A 17,551-nucleotide genomic window follows, 5' to 3' on the forward strand; every position below is an offset into this window, starting at 1 on the left:
CCGGATGGCCAACAGGCACATGAAAAGATGCTCAACGTCACTCCTTATCAGGGAAATACAAATCAAAACCACACTGAGATACCACCTCATCCAGTCAGAGTGGCTAAAATGAACAAATCAGGAGGCTATAGATGCTGGAGAGAATGTGGAGAAATGGGAACCCTCTTGCACTGTTGGTGGGAATGCAAACTGGTGCAGCCACTCTGGAAATCGGTGTGGAGGTTCCTCAAAAAATTCAAAATAGACCCACCCTATGACCCAGCAATAACACTGCTAGGAATTTACCTAAGGGATACAGGAGTGCTGATACATAGAGGCACTTGTACCCCAATGTTTATAGCAGCACTTTCAACAATAGCCAAATTATGGAAAGAGCCTAAATGTCCATCAACTGATGAATGGATAAAGAAGTTGTGGTTTATATATACAAGGGAATATTACTTGGCAATGAGAAAGAATGGAATATGGCCTTTTGTAGCAACATGGATGCAACTGGAGAGTGTCATGCTAAGTCATACAGAGAAAGAGAGATACCATATGTTTTCACTCTTATGTGCATCCTGAGAAACTTAACAGAAGACCATGGGGGAGGGGATGGGGGGAAAAAAGTTACAGAGAGGGAAGGAGGCAAACCATTAAGATAAACTGAGGGTTGATGGGGGGTGGGAGGGAGGGAGGAGAAAGTGGGTGATGGGCATTGAGGAAGGCACCTGTTGGGATGAGCACTGAGTGTTGTATGGAAACCAATTTGATAATAAATTTCGTATTAAAAAAATAAAATAAAAAAAAAGAAAATGCATTTCTGAAATATATCCATAATGGTGCCTAGAGCTCTAGTTCAATCACTATAGAGAATTTATGTGTTCCAATATACCACATTTTATTTATCAATTGTCCTTTTCATAAACATTTAGGGTTTTTTAAAATTTTTTGCTGTTACAAACAAAACAGCAATAAAATTCTGCATTTGCCTCCTTTATATATACCAAATTTCTCTAGAGGTTACATCTAGGAATTGAATTGCTTTTCTTCAAAGTAATTTTTTTCTTCAAAAAAAAAAAATAAAGAAAAAAAAGTGGCTTCCACAGTGTAGGTACTCCTTATATATTTACCAAATGAATGCAAAATGAATAGGTCATTCAACTTTTCTTAATACTGTCAAATTTTTCTCCAAAGGGGTTATTTCATATTTATACTCAGAACAGTTGGCACTCTAGTGCCTTACTGACTCTTAGCATCTTCCATCCTTTTAATGTTACTCAATCTGATGAGTGTGACACAGTGTTTTACACTGTTACAGCCAAAATTTTATTCTCTCATCCTCAGTACTTTATTTGAATGGGCTCTTATTTCCTATCACATGTTCTAATTGATTATTACTGCTATACAGAAGGCTGATTTTTTTTTTTAATGTTTATTTTCTCTCTAGGAATTGTGCCCAATGAACACTTTCATTAGTTCTAATGGTCTACAAAGACCATTTATCCCAAAATTTCTACAAAGACAATTATGTATTCTGTGAATATAAATAATATTATATCTCCCTTACCTACATAAGGAACTTCTCTCTTGTTCCTAATTCACCAAGAGTTATTGTTCATCACAAGCATCACCTAAATTTTATCAAATGCTTTTTCTAAACATTTCGCATCAGTTCAGATAAGGCTCAGTTCCCGCTTCCATTTGGTATATTATAGTAAAAGATTTGCTAATACTAAACTATCCTTGCATTTGTAAGATAAAACGTCTAGGTCTTAAAAATGTATTGACCTCAAATTGTTAATATTTTTATTTAATTTTCTACTACTTTTTCTATTTAATTTCCATTTCGACTTTAATTATCTTTCTTCCTAAGTACTTTTAGATTTGCTGTTTCTTCTAGTTTCTACTGCTTTTGCTAATATTAATACATTTAAGACAGTATATTTATTTAAGTAGTACTTTAGCTGGTCCCACTATTTTTACTAGCAGTACTTTCACTAACATTCACTCAACTCTGTATATTTCCTCTTTATCACATGAATTACTTAAAAGTACCTTTTTACATTTGTAAGTATAATTTAGAAGGGGAATTTATTTTTTGTATTTCAATATTACATGTACTGGAGTCAGACAAAAGGATCAAGTATTCCTTGATGAAGTAGTTCAAGATTTTCTTTTAATCCTCCCTGTTCTGCGGTTTTACTATACTATTAAGAGCTATGTAATTATTTTCACTTACCTTGCTCACTTCTGAGAACAAACTCTAGATCTGAGGAAATATGTCAAAGAAATTTTTCCAAAATTATCTCTTCAAAAAACAATGTCTTTTCTATTCCCTTTGACTTCCTCCTCTGGCATATTCTGGAACCCTTCACAGCTGCTGTTTCCTATTTACTTCTCTGGGCTACATTATAAATGAATGCCTAATGAAGGTCAATTCCTGAATTCTACATTTGATGGCATCCATTTCCTTCAGCAAAACTAATTTACTAAATTTACCCCCTTTTTGTGTTACATACAATTTCTTCTTTCATCTCTCCAGTATCTTAAATATACTTATTTATTTCTTTTACTACTCATCCCTCTCCATCTAAAGTTTTTGTGATCATCTCTGCTCATTGTGGTCACTCCACTGCAGAACTAGATCATATAATGTGGGCTTAGAACTTCCTGCTCTAGGGTAATATTGTGAATTTTTAAAGACCCAGTCACCGTAAGTGAAGCAGACATTTCAATCCAGGTCCTGGTTTTAAGAACTGTCTGCCTTCTCCCTTTCTTTAGCCCTTGATTTCCCATTAATGAGGTTTTAGAGCAAGTTATTATCCAAATGAAGACCCTCCTGAGTATTAAAAAGGTCTCTACTATAAATAACTACATAGACAATAAGCATAAACTAGGGGTTTGAAAGGTATCCTGAGATATATGATCACCCTAAACAGAAGCTTTAGCTTATGTGGCAGTTATCAGTGGCTTTCTTTAGACTCCTTTGCAAGTGTAGACACTCATGTTAGGCCCTGGCTTCACGTAATTAGCCTGACTCTATTCCTCTATGTTTCATGAAACATTTTTATTCCTTTTAACACACAAGAACCAAACTCTTGGCTACAAGTACCTGCTTCTCTACACTAAACCCAATATTATTTATCATTATATGTTATCTTCTACGTTAAGCTCAGAAACATTTAGTTTCTAAACTCATTAATGTCTGCATTCTTTTTTTAAAATTTTATCTATCATTACTTTCTGTTTGAAATGAGGTAATAAACAGCAAGATTAGTGTGCTACTTTCAACAAAAGAATCTTATCAATTTTTTAAACATGTATTCCCTTTATTCAGCAACTACTTTCAGTAATTTGTTACAAAAACACTCCCACATATAGATTTCAGGAGGATATAGGAGGATTCAAAGAAGTACTATTTTTAATAGAATAAAACTATTCTAGTTTATATGGATAGTAAATTAGTTTTAGTAGTGTAGTTTGTATGTTACTTCTTTTTTAAGAATAAAGCAACCCAAATAAAAACTGTTTAAATAAATCATGGCCAAGCCATGTTAAGAAACAGTATACAAACATTAAAAATTACAAAGTAAATTCACAGAGGAAAAAAAATCCCACAATAGAATGCTGAATGAAAAATAAAAATCACAGAAGTTTGTAGATTAATTTGAACATAGCTAGGCAACAAAAATATAATATGAATAATAAAAAATTATACCAAAGTAAAAAATGTTTGAGGCAGAGGTCAAGGAAGAATAGAGACAAAAAGTTGAAAAGGTGGGTTAAAACCAAATTATGGAAAGCATTAGTGTCTGAACTACTTATCTTTACCTTTCACAAAATGTGGGTTCAAAAGAATTTAAGCAAAGATTGTTAGTATGAAGTAGCATTAGGGAAGAGTAATAAGAATAAAAAATATAGAACTCTGGACAAAAATGAAAAATTTGTTTTAGTTCCTGTTTTGTTTCAAATACTAGGCCAGATTTTATTGACATTAAATTTCAAGGATTTTGGGGGCGCATGGTTGGCTCAGTCGGTTAAGCATCCAACTTCGGCTCAGGTCATAATCTCACGGTCTGTGGGTTCCAGTACTGCACTGCACTCTGTGCTGACAGCTCAGAGCCTGGAACCTGCTTCAGATTTTGTGTCTCCTTCTCTCTGTCTGCCCCTCCCCCTGCTTGTGCTCATTGTCTCTCAAAAATAAACATTTAAATATTAAAGATGTTTTCATATTTTTAAAAAGCTGGTATTGACCTTTAATACTATATACATTAAAAGTATCTTTATATATACAAATATCTTGCAAAATAAAGTTTTACGTGAAAAAAATGAAAGCAAAGTACAGAAATGCAATGTTTAAATTTACACATAAAAATAAACTTCCTTCATTTTTCTACTTGTGTTTCCACCTAAAGGTGGAAAGCCCTAAGGCAGATCTCAAAAATAAAACATCTATTATTTTTAAATCTTATTTATGTAACTTATAGTTTGTTCATTCCTTCAGATAACTGGAAGTTCAGTGTTTCTTTTACCATTAGCATCATCACACTATTCCACCTCCCTCCCTTCCCACACAAATTCCAAGACTCCTGATCATATCAATCTGGTAACATACATAAAAAGCAGTAAAGACTAAACTCCCTTAACGCAAAAGGATATACAGGGAGAAAATAAAAAGTATACTAAATAAAAAGTTGTAAGAGTAAATCTGTTTCATAAATTACCTAATTTAAAAAGAAATTTTAATGTTTATTTTTGAGAGAGAGTGTGAGCTAGGGAGGAACAGAGAGAGAGGGAGACACAGAATCTGAAGCAGGCTCCAGGCTCTGAGCTGTGAGCACAGAGCCCAACACAGGGCTCGAACTCATGAACCGTGAGATTATGACCTGAGCCAAAGTCAGACACTAAACCGACTGAGTCACTCGGGCACCCCCATAAATTACCTAATTTTAAAGAAATTAAAAATGAAGTATCAAAAATGAGCAAATAGTGAATAAAAATATATAACTTTTATCAATCACTGGTGATCAAAGAAATGCAAATTATTCTGGATTACAATTTTCACGTATGTTATCAAATAATGCCTAAATTTAAGTGTTGCTAGGCACACTTCTGGTGAAAGATACACCAGTAAAATTTTGAGGGGAGTAATATGATATTTATCACACAGTTAAGAAATACCCTTTCACCAAATTACTTTACCTCTAGTGTTTTAAAATGAAAAAAAGAGGGGCTCCTGGGTGGCTCAGTTGGGTAAGCGTCTGACTTCGGCTCAGGTCATGATGTCTCAGTTTATGAGTTCGAGTCCCACATTGGGCTTTGTGCTCACAGCTCAGAGCCTGGAGCCTGCTTCAGATTCTGTGTCTCCCTCTCTCTCTGCCCCTCCCCTGGCTTGCACTCTGTGTCTCTCTCTCTCTCTCTCTCTCTCAAAAATAAACCTTAAAAATATTTTTTTAAGTAAATAAATAAAATGAAAAAAGATCTGAAGACATAAATACGAACAATGAATAAATTCTGTAACAGTAAAAAAAAATGTAAGGACGTACTAAAAGAATAGTAAAATAAGGTTTATCCTTATAATGAATTAGTTAGAAGTCAATAAATAAGGGCTTTTGCAGAATATTTAATATTTGTTAATGAGAGAGGAGAGAGTAAGAAGGTTATAAAATCACATACACACATAAAATAATCATGAACTATTAATTGTGGTTATTCCTAGTTCACTACATAGGAATTCTATTTTATAGCCTTTTTTCTTTTAAATATTGTTCAATACACATATGTTACTTATATTAAGTGAAATTCTAAAAAATAGACTACAGCAATAAATCTTCTCTTAGGCAGCTATCACATGCAAGTCATTTTACTCAGTACACTGTAATCGAAAGTGCGTCTTACCATTAAACAAAATGCCTTTCTGACAGTGTTTACAAAACAAGTAAAACAAAGACAAACTTAAACTTCTTAATTATACCATCAGCAGGAATATATAAAACATCACTTAACAGGTTCCACATAGATTACTGACTATATTGCTTTGTAAATAAAACAAAAATACTTAAAATTTACCTGCATTGCACTTTTCCCCAATTTCACCACTTCAAATAGTGTGACAGGCTCCCCTTCACCATTCTGTTGAGGGTGCCCATTAGCTCTTCCACGGCCTGTTCCTCTAACAGTAGCTTCAATTCTACTCTTCTCTCCTGGAGATTTTCGAGGTTTCTTGTTTGTAGACTGAATAAAAGATGAGGAAAAAATTCAATTAAATACAGGTACACTTTGCTTTTATGCAAAGTACCAGTGAAAGGTACTAAGAACTACTACACATAAGAGACTTAATTCCTGACCAAAGGAAGCTTTACAATTTGTTTTCCGTAAATTAAAGTGCAAATGGTAGTTTAAGCTATATAAGACAGGAAAATTTATAAAAAGATTTAGTGTTTTACAGAACAATAATGCCAATGCTGAAGATTTTAATCACGCCCTCTTTTGACATCTCCCTCTTTATACTTTCAATTCTTTCCTATTTCTTCAGAAACTTTATTCAATAAAACATTGCTTGGAAATACTGTATATTCAACTTCTCTCTCTACAGAGGTCCTCAAATATTTCTTATCTAGTCATGTAACAAATATATAGTGAACATACTTATAACTATTCTAGGTACTAGAAATTCAACAATAAATTAAACAAATATTCCTGCCTGACAGAATTTACTCTTCAATAAACATCACATCCCATCCCATGTTCCCATGCCCCAATTTTTCAAAAAAAAGTCAACATCAGCTATACCCACCTTATCTATGTCACACCTTTCAGCCAAGGGTAATTTGAGATAACTGGCCACAGTCACTAGTATCATTCCCATAAATTTCATTCATATATAAACTCATCACAGTTGCTGCTTCACCAAACTTACCAATGAAAATAGTGTTGCTAAATGTAACAGACATGTCTTGAAACTCTTTCAACAAGCCACATGATTTCATCCTCTCCTTTCAGATATCTTTTCCCTCCCTATCTCTCTTACCTGTTAGGGTTACCTTGGGTCTCTATTTAACACCTTTTTTCTCAATCTTTATACTCATTTTTGAGGGACTTAATTCATTCTCACAATAGCCGGTTTCAGTTATCAAATTATCAATTTATCCCTCATCTCCAAATCTACCCTTATTTGTCCCACATTGTGATCCTGGAGCTGGACCCTGTAAACATTTTTCTTATCTGCTGCAGTGTTTGGCTTTGTAACTAGAGGGCATTGGAGGAACACTACAAAGTACGGCATGTAGAGACTTCCCTCCCTACTTAAAGTATGTGCTCCCTTCACTTTCTATTCTTGTATTCTTCATAGTACTCTTTTAACTTCTCTTAGTTAACAGTCTTACAGCCATTTTTGTGTGTGGATTAATACACAATAAATTTACTATTTATTTTTAAGTATATCATTTTAGAACAGTTTTAGATTTACAAAAAAAACTGAAGACAGTACAGAACATTTCCAAATACATCATATCCACTTACCCTTATTATTACCTCCTTACCACTTGTATGGTACATCTGATACAGATAGTGAATAAATACTGATAGATTAACAAAAGTCCATACTTAGTTCAGATTTTCTTAGGTTTTTGCCTTATGACCTTTTTATGTTCCAGAATTGCATCCAGGATACCGTATTACATTTATGTCATGTCTCCCTAAGCTCCTGTTGGCTTTGACAGGCTCTCCCTGGTTTTATGGTGACTTTGACAGTTTTGAGGATTACTGGTCAGGTGTTTAAACAACGTTCCTCAACTAGGTTTTGTCTGATGTTTTTCTCATCACTACATTGGGCTTAAGGGTTTTAAGAGGAAGATGTAAGAGATAAAGTGTTATTTTTATGACCTCGTATCAAAGGTATATACTACCATAATGATTTCTTACTGTAAATGTTGACCTTAATCATTTGACTGAGGCGATATTTGTTAGATTTCCCCACTGTAAAGTTACTTTCCCTCCTTTTTCCAGTGTACCTTTGGAAGAAAGACAGTATGTGCATCCCACATTTAAGGGGCAGGGAGTTATACTCCACCTTCTTGGGTGGGGGGGAGGGTAGTATTTACACAAATTACTTAGGAATTTTTAGTATGGGATTTTTGTTCTCACTCATTTATTCAATTATTTAAAGTAATGGACTCATCAAAATTTATTTTATACTTTGGGGTATACTTCAACACTTTTATTCTGTTGCTCAGCCTGTTTCAGCTCTGACCACTGGGAAATCTTTCATGGATCCTGCATTCATTTCACATATTCTCATCTATGTGTGTCTTACTGTTTACCTTCTGGCAGCACAATATTCTGCAGGCTCATCTTGTATATCCCCTTCCTCAATTTTAGAACCAACCAATATTCCAAGGAGCTCTGGTTCCTTTTACTGGAGAATGACATTAGAGATGAAGATCTGGGCTAGGTTTTGCTCCTTGATACTGTGTCCTTCTTCTAGGCTCTTAAGCAGACAAAGAAATACATGTTCCACAGACATACACATAACTATAAATATCTCTGTATGTAATGATATATTATCTATGTTAAGCTAAATATAAATTCATATTGGTATGTCCACCTCTAATCCATTACCATATGTACGCATCTTCTGCATTACTAATCAATATGGTCCCGCCTGAACAGTGAGAAACCTGGTGCCCACTGGTATACAAATGTAATAGTATTAGAGCTGTTAAATCATACCCCAACAGAAACAATTTTATTAACTAGATTACATTGCTTATATATACAATATAGTTTCTTTGATTTTAGTCTTACAGATTCATTTCAAAAGTTACTTAAGTCAGCAACTTCCTGCCCAACTTCCCTCAGTGACATTGTTTCAAATACTTCAAACAGCATTAGAATGCTTTATCATATTCTACATTCCATCCTAGTATCCACTTAAACTCCTAAGTGACTTTTTAAAATCTGTATTCATAAAATTCACTTTTTCTGTAAAGTTTAATGAGTTTTAACAAATGCATAGTGCCATGTATGTACAATATGGTATCGCAGGGAAGCGTTTCACCACCTTAAAAAATCCCTGTGCTTCTCCCATTCAATCCTCCCACTTCTCTTTGGCAAACAATGAATTCTTTTACCTAACTATAGGTTTGGCTTTTATAGAAAGTCATATAATTAAATCATATATTATGTAGCCTCTTCAGACTGGTATCTTTCCCTTTAACAATATGTATTTAAGGTTTATGAATGTTTTTTAGTGGCTAAATAGCTAAATTTTTAATTCCTAAATAATATTCCATTGTCTGAATGTACACATTCTGTCACCCATTTACTCAATGATGGACATCCTGGTCACCATTTCTTGACAATTAGGAATAAAGCTGCTATATGTATTCACGTGCAGGATTTTGTGCAGACATAATTTTCAAATGAGTTATGTAAGCATCTAGAAGCATGATTATTGAATCATATGATAAAACCACGTTTAGCTTTGTAAAAAACTGCCAAACTGTTTTCCAAAGTAGCTGTAACATTTTGCATTGCCACCAGCAATGAATGAGAGTTCTTGATGCTTTGTAACCTTGACAGCTTTGTACCTTTGTCAGGTTTTTGGATTTCAGCCATTATAATAGGTATAAAGTTGTTGTCTCATTGTTGTCTTAATTTGCAACTCCAGAATGACAAATGATTAAGGACTTTTTAATAATTAATCATTCTTGACATTAAATTTTTCTGTTCCAATTACTGGAACAGATACTGTCTTCTAACTACACTCTGATTCTGTATACTTGTACTCTCTAACATGGTAACCACTACTCTCATGTAGCAAATTGAGCACTTGAAATATAACTAGTCAAAAACGAAATGTGCAGTTAAGTATAAAATATCCTCAAGATTGTAAAGATTTATGAAAAATCACATGAAATCTCATTTATAATGCTATATTGATTACATGATGAAATAACATATTATACTGATCAAATTAATTGCATTACCCATTTTTTTGTAACTCACTAGAAAATATTAAGTTGCAGATGCAGCTCATATTCTATTTCTGCTGAATAATTCCACACTATTCTAATACTATAAACACATTAATTCTTGTAATACAAACCTAATCCCATCACTTCCCTGTTTATTTCTCTGCTCTTTAGTCACCCTCATAACCAGCAATCAATAAAAAATCCAAACTCCTCAGCATGGCAAATAAAGTTATCATTTACTACCTGTTCAGTCATCTACCATATCAGCTCCCTCTTTACAGGATGATAAATTTTAAGTTGCCTAAATCCAGCATTATTTCACACATTCATTCTTTTTAGCTGGACTCTAGATTTTGGCTCCTCCTAATAAGTCTTGTTTCTGTGCTCACTCTTTAGAGTGATAGGATTTTCCCAGTATTGTGTATGCACACAAGTGTGTGTGTGCACGTATGTGTAGGCACATGTGTGTGTGTGTGATGAGAGCAAGGGGGAAATGTTATTTTTCCTCATTAAATAATACATTCACATGGCCCAAAATTTAAAAGGTGATTAAACTTTTACAATGAAAACATGCCCACTCCTGCCCTCAAGCCACCATCTACTTTCCTAAGAGGCAAACAATACTATTCATTTCTTAGACATCATCTGAACAAACTGCATGTGAAACTAAAGAATAAATAAATGGAGGGGCGCCTGGGTGGCGCAGTCGGTTAAGCGTCCGACTTCAGCCAGGTCACGATCTCGCGGTCCGTGAGTTCGAGCCCCGCGTCGGGTTCTGGGCTGATGGCTCAGAGCCTGGAGCCTGTTTCCAATTCTGTGTCTCCCTCTCTCTCTGCCCCTCCCCCGTTCATGCTCTGTCTCTCTCTGTCCCAAAAATAAATAAACGTTGGAAAAAAAAAAAAAAAGAATAAATAAATGGAAACCCATTCTATGTTCAGGTACTTGAAGAGTTAATATTAAGATGTCAATACTCCCTAAAGCAACCAACATACAGATTTAATGCAATCTCTACCAAAATCCTAATGACCTTTTTTGCAGAAACAGAAAAAACCCATTCTATAATTCAAAGAGAATCTCAAAGGATCTCAAATGACCAATTCTGAAAAAGAAACCAACACTGGAAGATACATACTTCCTGATTTCAAAATTTACTACAAAGCTACACTATCAAAACAGTGTGGTGCTGGCATAAAAGCAAACATACAAACCAGTGGAATAGAATAGCCTATATATGTGAAACAAACCCTCACATATATGTTTTAATAATTTTCGACAAGGGTGCCAAAACCATCCAGTGGGTAAAGAGCAGAAGGCAACCCACAGAATGAGAGAAAATATTTGCAAATCATATATCTGATAATGGATTAATATCCAGAATATATAAAGAACTACTAAAACTCAACAAGACAAGGAACCTGATTTGAAAATTGGCAAAGAATTTGAATAGACATTTCTCCAAAGAGGATATCCAAAGCCCATTAAACACAAGAAAAAATGCTCAATATCACTAATCATTAGAGAAATGCAAATCAAAACTACAATGAAATGGAACCTCACACCTAGTGATAAAAAGAGAAAAAACTTCTTAGAGGGGATGTGGAGAAATTAGAACTCTTGCACTGTTAATGGGAATGTAAAATGGTATGGCCATTGTGGGAAACAGTACATCAATTCCTCAAAAAATTAAAAATAGAATCACCATATAATCGACCAATAACTCAAATAAATATATACCAAAAAGAACTGAAGGCAGGGACTCAAAAAGTTATTAGTACACTCATTGTCACAGCAACATCATTCACAGTAGTTCAAGCTTGGAAACAACCCAAGTGTCCATTTGATGCCATGAATGGATAAGCAAATGTGGTATATACACACAATGAAATATTTTTCAGCCTTAAAAAAGAAGGGAATTCTGGCATAATCTATAACATGGATAAACCCGAAGGACATGATGCTAAACGAAAGAAGCGAGTCATAAAAGCCAAATATTTGTATGATTCTACTTATATGATGTACTTAGTAAAACAATCACAGTAACAAAAAGTAAAATGGTGACTGCTGGGGGATAAGGAAAGCAGGAATAGGGAGTTACTGTTTAATGGGTATAGAGATTTACATTTTTGTTTTCACTGAAGTGTAGCAATATTATATTAGTTTCAGGTGTACTACAAAGTGAGTCAATATTTATATATAATACAAAGTGATCTGGGCGCCTGGGTGGCTTAGTTGGTTGAATGTCCAACTTCAGCTGAGGTCATGAGCTCATCAATCCTGGGTTCAAGCCTGACATCAGGCTCTGTGCTGACAGCTCAGAACCTGGAACCTGCTTTGGATTTTGTGTCTCCCTCCCTCTCTGCCTCTCCCCAGCTGACTCTGTCTCTTTCTCAAAAATAAATAAACCTTTAAAAAAAAAAAAAAAAAGTAAGGGGCATCTGGGTGGCTCAGTTAAGCATCCGACTTTGGCTCAGGTCATGATCTAGCAGTTCATGAGTTCGAGCCCCATGTCAGGCTCTGTGCTGACAGATCAGAGCCTGGAGCCTGCTTAAGATTCTGTGTCTCCCTCTCTCTCTGCCCCTCCCCTGCTCACGTGCTGTCTCTCCCTCTCTCAAAAATAAACATTTAACAAAAATTTTTTTAAAGTAATCATTACAATAAATCTAGCTAGCAAAGTTCTTACAATACTACTATTTCCTATGCTATACATTGCATCCCTATGTCTTATTTATTTTATTAGAGTTACAGTTTTAAAAAATGAAGAAAGTTCTGGAGGTGGTGGTGATGACTGTACAATATTATGAATATATTTAATACAACTGAGGGTACATGTTAAAATGGTTAAATTGGCATTTCTGGTGTATTTCACCAGAAAAAAAAATTGGAAAAAACCCAAATGCATATATGTATTTCCAAAGACCTATTATATTTTAAGTTATTTATGCACAGCTCTGCATCATTCTATTTTCACAATTTTTAATCTACAGTATGTCCTAGAAAATATTTTTTTCATAAGTTTTTCATTTTGGGGGAGGGGATGAAGGGCAGAGAGAGAGAGAGAGGGAGGGAGGGAGGGAGGGAGGGAGGGAAGGAGGGAGGGAAGGAATCCCAAGCAGGCTCCATGCTGTCAGTACAGAGCCTCTTGTGGGGCTTAATCCCACAAACCATGAGATCATGACCTGAGCTGAAATCAAGAGTCAGACACTTAATCGACTGAGCCACCTAGGTGCTCCTGTCCTAGAGAATATCTTAATTCCTTTTCAAAAGCTGCAGTGTTCCATTGCACAGATGTACATAAATTTTTTTTAGCCATTAACCCACTGACAATCAACATTTCTTTCTTCTGGATCTTTTACAATTACAAATAACATTCTATTACAAGTAAGCTTGTATATGTGTAGAAATGTTTGTGTGAGTTACACACATGTACATTATTATACATATATAAGTAGTATGAACTAAGCTCCATAAATACGGGAAATAAACCACAATTCTCACACCAGGAAACCTTTACCATTGGTTATAAAGGAGGTAGGGAGTAAGAACATAAAAAATCCATTTGATCTTATCTAAGGTCTATCTATTTTATCCTCATTATCCCCAGAGTGATTTTCCCATGACAAACCCAGATAATAATTTAAAGAAGTTCAGAAAGATTGCCCCTAATAAAAATAAGAGGGAAGATAATGACATATAATTAAAAGAAAACCAGAAACACAAATAACTGTAAAATAATATAGTAAAATATAGTATGTAAAAAAATATTTTTCACAAAAATGTGGTTTAAGTGATAGAAGGGTTCTATTAAGAGACAGATAATTTCTAGTAACAGATAAATAACCAGAGGAAGTTTCACAGAAGAGATGAGCCCCATTAAATATCTAAATGAAGATGATCAACAAACATGTGGATAACTTTGGAGTCTAAGTCCAGCCTGGAGACATAAATCTGAGAGACATAAACTTAGACATGGTACTTAAAGTCATGAGATTGGATGTGATCACCAAGGGAGTAGTGTGTGTAGACCAAATAATGTCTAGCATTTGTTAATACAATCACAGGGTTAGTATAAACATGACACAATGTTTGCTAGAGATTGTTAATCATTTGGGTAGAGAGCTACAATAACAAACATCAATCAGGACAACTACAAAATAAGAGTAGTTGTTTAATAATAAACATAAGTCTCTGAAATAATTGTATACCAAAAAGAAATACCAATAATGAGATGCCCCCTAAGAATATGGAAATGAAAACAATACTACCTATAACAGAAAGTCCTTATACTATTTGTTTTCATATGGCTGAGTAAACAAAACCAGAGATCATGAAGTCTTCTCAAATATAAACAGTATTAAAACGGCTAAACAAAGCATGTATCAATTGAAACTCTGAATTGTCAAATGTGGAGCCAGCTGACTGAAAATGTTTAAGCAATCTTCGTAACAGGTACTGGAGCAAATGTGTCAAATCTGATCATACTAACAATCAGATCTCTCAATATAAATTAACAGCTTGGTAGTTCAGCATTCTTTTTTAAAAAATGTTTATTGGAGGGGGGAGAGAGAAAGAGGGAGGGAGGGAGAGAGAGGGAGAGGGAGAGGGAGGGAAAGCGCGCACACAAACAAGCTGGCGGCTGGGGGGGGGAAGGAGGGGGAGGGTAATCCCAAGCAGGCTCCATGCTGTCAGCATAGAGCCCAACACTGGGCTTGATCTCACAAACTGTGATTAAGACCTAAGCTGAAATCAAGAGTTCAACACTCAACTAAGTCACCCAGGTGCCCCTGGCCTTCTTGAGATAAGGACTTTCAGAAGTTTAAGATGTGAGTTCAAAACTTAGCTTTGCCATTTGTATGCTATGTGTGACCTTGGGCAAACTACCACTTCCTATTTTTGTTTTCTACATTGTAGATCACTTATAACACAGTTTCATAGTATTGATGTTACAGTTAAATGACATAAACAGCATCAGCTTAGTGCAAAGCCAGAGTAGAAATTCAGCAAGCTGCGTTGTTTCAAACATTAAGAAATGGGGTTGAGGTAGGTGGGAGTATAGATGTCCATGTGAATTAATAAGTGTGAAAATATGGACGAAAGTCTAACTAACACAAGTCTCTAGAATGTACCATCCTATCCTGGTAAAATCCTTTTCAATTTTATAAATATGGGATGAACGTATACTATTTACCTATTAGATTATGGGGTAGTAATTTTAGTAAAAAATCATACTTCTACCCATAAAACAGCTAAATTAGGATATGCATACTCCTTTTCAACAAGGAAAGCAAAAATATTACAGGAATGCAGTTACTGACATATCAAAATTAGAGAGGTTCTAAAGAATAACACAATAGCCTGCTGAAGGGGTGAGAAATTCTTTTAGAAAAAAAAAAAAAAGGTTTTCTTGAAGAAGGCAGCACTAAAGCACAATCTTATGAAGTAAAGAATTTCAATTGGAGGAGAACAAATTCAAGTAAGCAACCATATAGACAGTTTATTCTCCTACCTTCAATCACATTTAGTCTTATTTCCCATTGGCACCTATAAACCCACAAATCCTAGTGAAAACAATGTAACTTGCCACAGCCTCAGAAAAATCATATAGTGGTAGTAAGGGGAACTAGAATAGTCTCCAGCTTCTAAGTGTAAAACTTTCATTTTTCCCAAAATGCTTTTGTAAGGAATATTCTACCAAATATTCTAACAGAATTAAGAGGTATTATAAAGAGTGATTTTAATGTATGTCTTTTCCTCCACAATTTTTTCCCTCTAAATAAAGGTGGAGGACAAAAGCAAGTATAGAGAAAAATGGTAGAAGTTATCTTTTCATCCTTTCTTTTAATTTAAGACTTTGCTCAAAAATTAAAGGTTATGGAGTTTCACTGAAGCAAATTAAAAACTAAGGCAAACAGGGGCGCCTGGGTGGCGCAGTCGGTTAAGCGTCCGACTTCAGCCAGGTCACGATCTCGCGGTCCGGGAGTTCGAGCCCCGCGTCAGGCTCTGGGCTGATGGCTCAGAGCCTGGAGCCTGTTTCCGATTCTGTGTCTCCCTCTCTCTCTGCCCCTCCCCCGTTCATGCTCTGTCTCTCTCTGTCCCAAAAATAAATAAACGTTGAAAAAAAAAAAAATTTAAAAAAACTAAGGCAAACACGGACAGAACAGCAATAACATAAAAAAAAAAGTCTTAAGTCACAAGGACATATATACAATAATTGGTTGACATAATCATCAATTGCAACAAGTGGATCTTATCTGCATCATGATTCAAACCAACAAACTGTACTTTAAAAATTGGGGTGCCGGGGTGGCTCAGTCAGCTAAGCATCTGACTCTTGGTTTTGACTCAGGTCAAGACCTCACATTCTGTGAGTTTGAGTCCTGCATGGGGCTCTGTGCTGACTGTGAAGCCTGCTTGAGATACTCTCTCTCTTCTTCTCTCTGCCTGTCTCCTGTTCTCTCTTTCAAAAATAAATAAACATTAAAAAAGAAAAAAATAAGTAAAAATGATAATATTTATGAAATGATTATAAACTTTAAACTGATTATTTGGTGCTGCTAATATTGTTATCTTGAGATATGATAATGATACTTATCATTTAATAAAAAAAATTAATCATGCCCCGGGCAGAGACCTAAATAAACATTTTTCCTAAGAAGACATACAGATGACCAACAGACACACGAAAAGATGCTAAACATAGGCGCGCCTGGGTGGGTCAGTCGGTTAAGCATCCAATTTCACTCTGGTCATGATCTCCTGGGTCCATGGGTTTGAGCCCCGTGTCAGGCTCTGTACTGACAGTTCAGAGCCTGGAGCCTGTTTCGGTTTCTGAGTTTCCCTCTCTCTCTGCTCCTCCCCAACTCGCATTCTGTCTCTCTCTCAAATATAAATAAACACTTAAAAAAAAAAAGATGCTGAACATTAATAATTGTTAAGACAATGCAAATCAAAACCACAATAAGGTATCACATCACACCAGTCAGTATATCTAATATTAAAAACAAACAAACAGAACAAAACAAAACAAAAAGAAAAACCAAGAAATAATAAGTGCTAGTAAGGATGTGGAAAAAGGGAATTTTCATGCACTGTTAGTGGGAATGTTTTTGGTACAGCCACTATGAAAACCAGTATGGAAGTTCCTCAAAAAAATTAAAAATAGGGGCACTTGGGTGGCTCAGTTGGTTAAGTGTCCGACTTCAGCTCAGGTCATGATCTCACAGTTTGAGTTCAAGCCCTGCATCAGGCTCTATGCTGACAGCTCAGAGCCTGGAGGCTGCTTTAGATTCTGTGTCTCCCTCTCTCTCTACCCTTCCCCTGCTTGCACTCTTTCTCTCTCTCTCAAAAATAAATACACATTAAAACAAATTTATTAAAAAAAAAAATTAAGAATAGCAATGCCGGGGCACCTGGGTGGCTTAGTCAGTTGAGCTTCCGACTTCGGCTCAGGTCATGATCTCGCAGTTTATGAGTTCGAGCCCTGCATTGGGCTCTGTGCTGACAGCTCAAAGCCTGGAGCTTGCTTCAGATTCTGTGTCCCCCCTCTCTCTCCGCCCCCCACCCCTCACTTGTGCTCTGTCTCCCTCTGTCTTTCA

At 35.4% G+C, this 17,551-nt stretch overlaps 1 protein-coding gene across 1 annotated transcript in view; it reads right to left on the reverse strand.

Annotated features, from left to right (window-relative positions):
• Window positions 1-17,551, reverse strand: part of STAG1 (stromal antigen 1) — a 402,316-nt gene that overhangs the window by 256,397 nt on the left and 128,368 nt on the right. Inside the window, exon 4 of the mRNA XM_030330452.2 lies at window positions 6,052-6,216. Coding sequence (XP_030186312.1) covers window positions 6,052-6,216 — 165 coding nt within the window. The remainder of the gene's footprint in view (window positions 1-6,051; window positions 6,217-17,551) is intronic.

Source organism: Lynx canadensis, chromosome C2, assembly GCF_007474595.2.
Source record: "Lynx canadensis isolate LIC74 chromosome C2, mLynCan4.pri.v2, whole genome shotgun sequence".
Lineage (NCBI taxonomy): Eukaryota > Metazoa > Chordata > Mammalia > Carnivora > Felidae > Lynx > Lynx canadensis.